The following is a 7478-nucleotide window of genomic DNA, read 5'->3' as shown; positions in this document are numbered from 1 at the left end:
CTCGTCCTTAAACCCACCGCTCCTGTAGCAATGCAGGAGCATCCCACATCGGTGAGGCTAGGGAGTCTTCTCTTCCTTATAAGGAAGTGGGAGTCTTCTCCTACCAGTGACGCGTTTTAGAAAGCAAAACCGTGAGGGGTTGTTGCCGTGCGGGGAAACCCCGGGACAGCCCAGAGCGGACAATATCACGTGGGCGGCTCCCTAGTGCAGTTACCGGTCCAACAATTTTTATTTTCAATTTGATTAATTTAGTATATTTTTTCAATGAGATAATATCTAAATGTTTCAAAACATCATTTAACCTATAAATTTGGTCAAATTCAATTTTAATTTTTGACCGATGAATTTTAAATTTTATTTTTAAAGTCATTGTTATTTGAAAAAATGAATATTTTTAGGTACTTTTAACGAAATATAAGTGACATGCTAATGAGACTGAATAATTATAACGGTTTTCAAAACTTAAATGCTTTTATATTGATTTTTAAAAGTTGAATAACTTTTATAAATGTTTTAGAATATTATGTCTTTTTAATAACACTTTTCAAAAGTAAAATGAAATAAAACGTTTTTTAAATTTTATTTATTTATTTTCTTAAAAAACTAAAATTTTCCAATCTTAGTAAAATGCTGACGTGTTAAATATTTCATAGGTGCATAAACCCTGGTTTTGTGCGTTCCAGTTTTAAATTTTTTATACAATTTTTAAATATATGATAATTATATACAAAGAAAGCTTAGACGCAATTCTTGATTTTGGTGAAACTTGAATTCTTAACTTTTAAATACATTGATATTTATCGATAACTTAGGGGTTGTTTGACAATTGTTGAACGGTTTGATGTAAAAATATTAAGTGGTCAGATTGATTAAGAGGCTTTCATGATATAGTGAAAAATAAAATATAATTGTCTGATAGTTGTTTACAATGAAATTATGACACTTAATGGTTAAGGGAGACCGAAAATATAAAATCATTCAAAAGGTTATAACTATTAAAAAACAGACTTTTTTTTGTTAAACAAGATTCAGCTCTTAACAATTTAGATGTTACTTCTTAATGAAACTATTCTAGATAAACAAACAACCTCTTAGATATTACTGGATCATCGACCCTTTGGTGAACTAAGTGGCATTTATTTGTAGTTTTATTATTCTTTTAACTTGATTGAAAAATAAGTTCAACGATGATACATTCAATTTTTTATAAAATGTTTCAAATAATGCAATAATAAATTATTTTCGAAACACACCCAACAAAAACATATAAATACAAACAAACACTTAATAGTTTTTTACACTAATTTTTTTTTCTTTTTGTGAAATATATAACATTGATGAATTCAAAATCTTATTATTAAAAAAAAGTTGGACCAAATATGTAAAAAGACGAAAAGAAGAAGGGCAGTTTAGGAAAATGAAAAAAGTATGGGGACACAAATCTGCCACCGGCACGTGCCACTCCATTAAGCTGCACATGCTTCCCGAAAAGGCCCATCAGAAGAGGCGGAACAAAATTTCAAATTTAGGTACTCCACTCACTGCCACCTATAGATTCACATTTACATATATATATATATATATAGAGAGATATATATATATATATATATATATATATTTTTCTAAATTACATATTGGTCCTCAAACAATACATTTCTTATCATCTTTGCCTATCAAAAATTTTATTCTCACATAGGGTTGGGTTTACGTGAGACTAAGGGTTTTTCGTGAGACTCGTAAGATCAATTTATGTTCATTGATCAACTTTATAAGCTAATGATTTAATGGTCTAAAGTTGCACGGTGGCAATTTTGTGATTATTGAGAAGTCTCGTGACAATTTTATGATTATAAATATTCAGATTGTAGATCTAATCTAAAGGTTGAGAATTGGTCTTACGGATCTCACGAAAAACCTTTAGTCTCACATGGTCCCAAGTCTTCTCACATATTCTATCATATTTTTTATTTATAAATATTGGCTTTGCATTATAATACCATCTTTCCTATCTCAAGTAAATTTAGGCATGTCTTAGGAGATAGTAGTTGATAACACCGCCATGGTGGAGAGAGTGACGATTGAGGGGGTAAAGAGGAGGGGCAGGCCTAGGAGAACCTAGGACGAAGAGTTGAAGATGCACATCACAATTTACGCATTTTTAAGACATGACACGTGATAAAAGGTCTTTGGAGGACTAGAATGGTTGACTTTTAGTAGAATCTCATAGAGGGTATCGACAAGGGTGTTTAAGCGAGAGGTAAAGAGTAGACAACTAGGCTATTTATGTAGGATAAGTTGGTTTGATAAAACCTGACCAAACTTTCTTACAAGGTTCTACTTCTATTACATGTTTGACCTTATTAATTTGTCTGCTTGCACACAATCGAATCATATACACACAATTAAACATTATTTTACCTGTTATATTTCATGATTACTGGGTATATTGCCTATCTTATTGTCTAGTTGCACACATCTTACATCGTGCACAAGTAGAGGGGGCAAAAACATCAGATAATCCCCAAAAAATGTTTGTTTTGAAGGACAAATAATGAGTGTTAGGATCAAATTGGAAATAAGTATATGTTATTGGTTGTTACCATTTAAGGTGTGTTTGGCAAACTCGTATAACAATGTAAGATTATCTAAAAAACTGATGTTGAATATTTGATTGAAAAAAACATAAGAGACATAATTGAGAAAACTCGAAAAAAGTTCATAAGCTCATCGTCTCATTGAAATGTACTTGAAGTAGATTTCAAAACACTAACTTATAGCTAACTAGACAATATTTTTTCAATAATCTATACTATATTATAAAACATTTGACAAAAACTATTAAAAAACTATTTCTTATGTATGAAATACTCTATATTGATGCATATTACTTAAAATTGAAGATTACAAGTAGATTGTGCGTAAGTACAACTTATTAAAGCTTCATATCTGAATTTGTGTAACTAAATGCAGATAAACATAATCAAATACATGATAAACATCTCATTTTAAATATAAAAAATCTAAAATATAATTAGGATAATCATTGAGTTCTGACAAAATACTTAATTATTTTCTTTATAAAATGTTATATTATTAAACCAAAAATAAATTTCATTATTAAACTTAAATTAAATTATAATAAAAAAATTAAAGAAATTATATAAAAAATGAGAACTTTTAAATAGTTGATTTGATATTAACATTGATATATATATATTTTAAAATTTTTATGATATTTTCAAATTTATATTTTATTCAAACATAAAATCATTATTGTTTTCTTAAAAACACATAAAATCGTATTATAACATCAATATAGACAAAGAATAAAAGAGAACATTAAAATTGAAATATATTTCGCTGAATTACACGAATACTCTTCTAGTCTTAAAAAAAAAGTAAGTTTATGATTATCAAAACATAATTCCACTATGTAAAAACCCAATTCAAGGTCGATGATAAATGATAAAAACCCGTTATGTAAATTTGAAATTGTAAGCAATTGTCTTGATTGTCAAGATTTTACGAATGATAGACCATATGTGTTGAAAAATAAAATTACACACCATTTATTATAGTTTATGGATAGTTGGAGGACCAATAATGTAAATATGTGGTTAGATAAATAGGAGTAGAGGAGGTGTAAAGATATAGGAAGTCTTTGATTCTACTGGTGTGGTTTTTTAAAAACAGGGCAGCCAGTAGCCACAGGGGCTACTCTGAAATCGTAACAAATACAACGACGTCGGTTTGAAGGAATTGGATCTTCCGTTTGAACATTCTCGAAATCGGAAAAAATGGAGAGGAACACGCCGGTGAGAAAACCTCACACTTCAACGGCAGATCTGTTGACCTGGTCGGAAAATCCTCCGGCCGATTCACCGGTGACCGGCTCTGCTGCTCGATCCTCCGCCCGTTCGCACCAGGTAAACATAGAGAAAAAGTTCGATAACAATGTTTTTCCTTTTCGATTTTTTGTTATTTGTTTTTGAAGTTCACTTTGTTTGATGAAATGAATGGCAGCCGTCGGATGGGATCAGTAAGGTAGTGTTTGGAGGTCAGGTTACTGATGAAGAAGTTGAGAGCTTGAACAAAAGGTCTGAGATCTATCTGTCGTATTCATGTTGCTTTTTTTATTTCAAGACAATGTTTAATTTACGCATTGTTTTTTAATTTATTTATTGTTTTAGTAACCAAAACAGTATTAATAAATTAATGACATGAATGGTGATATTTCAATCGTAAATTGATATTTTAATCTCAGAATTTGTGTTCCTTTATAGAACTTTTAAGTCATTGTGACAAATAATCACATTTTGATCTAAAAGAATGAAGTTGATAAACAATAATTTTGGATCTAAGAGTGAAATTGATAGAATTTTTACTTCACAATGGGGGTAAACTTCCTATTAATAAGAGGAGTTTCTAAATAGAAAATTTTCTGGCCTAACTGACTAAGATTATTTTTTTGAATTTCATTAAGAAAATATTCTTTAAATTATGGGGTTCGATGATCTGAAAGGTAAACTAATCTCGCATCTTTAACCAAATAATGCTGTGCTACCAATTTCTGGAGATGCAGATGCCCTTGTGTTTAATGAGGATCATAATTCTTAGAAAAATGAAACCAGAGTGTCTTATGTTATCAATTTCTAATTACTATTTATGATCTTGCTTGTCTTTGAATCAAGATATGCTGGGGTTGATAGAGGATAAGTTTTTTTTTTTTTTTTTGTAAAACTTTATCATCATATGTGTTCCTTCTTACCTAGGCAATGATCTAGGGTTTCTATCTTGTGTTCTCTTCCTCTAATGTGACTTTGGATGCAAGTGCATAATTGGGTTAAGGCCATCACTCCAGGTGTTAGAATCTTTATTCAAATGCAACTTTGTGCAATTATTCCAGGAAACCTGTTTCGGGGTATAAGTTAAAGGAGATCACTGGAAGTGGTATATTTGCAGCAGGTGGAGAGAATGGCTTAGAAGAGACTGATGCTGCATCTCGCACCCTATCTAATCCAACTGGAATACGGATGTACCAGGTGACCATTTGACCATTTCTGATGTGCAAATATTACCAACGATCCGATAGAAAGATGCAAGTCAACCATGAACCACTTTATTCCATCCCTTGCATATTAATTGCTTCAATTTATTATTTTGGATGATCCATAACAATTGTAACATCTCAGTTTTGTGACAAGTTTTGGGCTAAAAATTGATTTTGTTTTTTGGGGTTTACTTCAATTTGAACCCTTTGTCACTAAATACTTGTATCCATCTTCTATATGATGATCAAAAGGATGATTTAGACAAGCTTTTAGCAGTCAAACACTGGGCCAATGGTTGATTTTTTCATGGGATGGAGAGATCATGCAAATTTGTGTGATTACCATATTTTATTTTTAGTAAATATAAACATTTTATATTAATTTGGTATGTTTGATTTGGTTTAATTGAACATAATATAAGCTAATTATGGATGGAGATGTTTGCTTTCTTTAAATAAACAACTTTCTTTTTGTATTGGTTATCAGCAAGCAGTTGCTGGGATTAGTCACATTTCGTTTGGAGAAGAAGAAACAGTGTCTCCTAAGAAGTCGATTTCTGAAGCTAAGCAGAGGGAGCTAAGTGGTACATTGGATAGTGAGTCGGAAGCAAGATTGAAGAAGCAAATTTCCGATGCAAAGAACAAGGAACTGAGCGGTCATAATATATTTGCACCTCCACCTGAAATAAAACCCCGGCCAGTTGCTGCTCGTGCTTTGGCTCTCAGAGAAAGCATAAGCATCGGTGAAACATCTCCTAATAATGTACGTATATCTTTCATCTGCTCTTACATCACATAACCATATTATATATGCCCACAGAAACAACACAATTGCATGCATTACATCATTCAAAGTTAGGCCAACAAGCTTATTTTTTGAGCTTATTAAAAAAGTCCTGTTCGGTTAGTCATAATTTGGTTTTTTAGAAACAACTTCAAGTAGTGTTCCAATAAGAAGCATACAGATTTTCCCCAATTATGCTCTTTATATTTTCCAATTTTTGTCAGCAAGGAAGAACGTTGTCTTGTAGACAATCTTTGGGTCGCCAACAAGTCTTTTTAGATCATTTTACTTTGTCTTCCGGCTTATAAACTAGCTAGTTTTTGTCCTACATGACTAGTTTTTCTGGTAGCTTATAAGCTAACATCTGGTTTATTAGTCATAAACTAGTGTTTCAGCTAACAACTAGCTTGTCAAGCGTAGCATCAGAATATGGTGTGAACAGAGTCGCACAAAAAAGCCCAAACCTGAAGCCTAGCTTGGTCCGGCCTGAAAAGCCCGATGAGGTCAACTTATTTTTTCAAGGCTCAGTTAGAGCCCATTCAAGCTCTCTTTCAACCCCAAAGCTTGGCCTGCCTTGAAAATGCCCCATCTCTTTTCTCTTAGAAAACCCGGGTCTTGTGCATTTTGGTGTGAAAGTGGTTAAAACGCTTGTCGAAAGTTGCCAACGATCCCTTGTGTGTTGTGTTGGTCAGAACAAGCCTGAAGATTCTGTGATGAAGACGGCGAAGAAGATTCCGAACCAGAAACTGACAGAACTTTCCGGAAACAACATATTCAAAGGAGATGAGGCTGCAGCATCTGTAGAGAAGCCGCTTAGTTCAGCAAAGCTTCGGGAAATGAGTGGGAGCAATATCTTTGCTGACGGAAAAGCCGAGTCGAGAGACTACTTAGGCGGTGTTCGCAAACCCCCTGGCGGTGAGAGCAGCATCGCGCTGGTGTAACGTAACGTTAACATAACATAAGGCTGGGGTGTTAGAAATATCATAAAATTGAGTTTGAACATTACTATTTTAGTTAATTGTCATGAATCACAGCACAGGGTGTTGGGACTTTGGGGTGATGGTTGGTTGGTTTGTCCATATAATTATTATTAATTGCTTTGAATTTGACTTTCTTTTTTGGTTTTCATTTATTATTTCTACTCCCTCCGATCAAAGCTAGGGGTAAGCGCAAGTCGAATCTATTGGGTTGGAATTGGGTTTGGTATAAAGTAACCCGACCAACCTGATAATCCGATAAAAGATTTAGCGGCTTTTTAAAATTATTTGTATTTCTTTTTAATATGTATAAGTTATCAAAAATGACTCGGCAATAACGATCAATGAAACTTATACGAGGACATTATTGAAAAGTTGTGTGTAATAAGTAAATATTTGATGAACTTGTATATTCTCTTGAACGATTGATCATATTTCAAAGAAAGATTTTCTTCATTTTTATGTTTCCAATGTTGATTTTACCTTTTATAAACACAAGTTGACCAAACCGACCAACTCAAATGGGTTGGGTTGATATATTTCAAACCGTTAGTATTGTGTTGAGTTGTTTAAATGTCTTCAACCCTATTAACTCAAACCATGAGCACCGCTAGTAAATATTACATTTTTTAAATAACTAAATAATATTTTTACCATTAATAATAGA

At 32.4% G+C, this 7478-nt stretch overlaps 1 protein-coding gene across 1 annotated transcript; it reads left to right on the top strand.

Moving 5' to 3' along the window:
* The first annotated feature begins 3699 nt into the window (after positions 1–3699).
* On the top strand, positions 3700–6949 carry LOC112514001. The gene is made up of 5 exons (XM_025120275.1): positions 3700–3926; positions 4024–4097; positions 4907–5042; positions 5538–5813; positions 6527–6949. Exons 1-5 carry the CDS (start codon positions 3798–3800, stop codon positions 6773–6775), a joined length of 864 nt encoding a protein of 287 aa, XP_024976043.1. The 5' UTR covers positions 3700–3797; the 3' UTR covers positions 6776–6949.
* Positions 6950–7478: the final 529 nt, after the last annotated feature.

This window comes from Cynara cardunculus (genome assembly GCF_001531365.2).
Source record: "Cynara cardunculus var. scolymus isolate 2C chromosome LG 6, CcrdV1, whole genome shotgun sequence".
NCBI lineage: Eukaryota > Viridiplantae > Streptophyta > Magnoliopsida > Asterales > Asteraceae > Cynara > Cynara cardunculus.
Note: the sequence above shows the minus strand (reverse complement) of the source record. Positions and strands in the feature narration are given on the sequence as shown.

What these genes read in the sequence shown, in the direction of transcription:
- LOC112514001 (XM_025120275.1), top strand. Translation starts at nt 3,798, where the DNA reads ATGGAGAGGAACACGCCGGTGAGAAAACCTCACACTTCAACGGCAGAT. An exon ending in CCTCCGCCCGTTCGCACCAG is followed by an intron (nt 3,927 to 4,023) that starts GTAAACATAGAG and finishes AATGAATGGCAG; the next exon opens with CCGTCGGATGGGATCAGTAA. An exon ending in GTTGAGAGCTTGAACAAAAG is followed by an intron (nt 4,098 to 4,906) that starts GTCTGAGATCTA and finishes CAATTATTCCAG; the next exon opens with GAAACCTGTTTCGGGGTATA.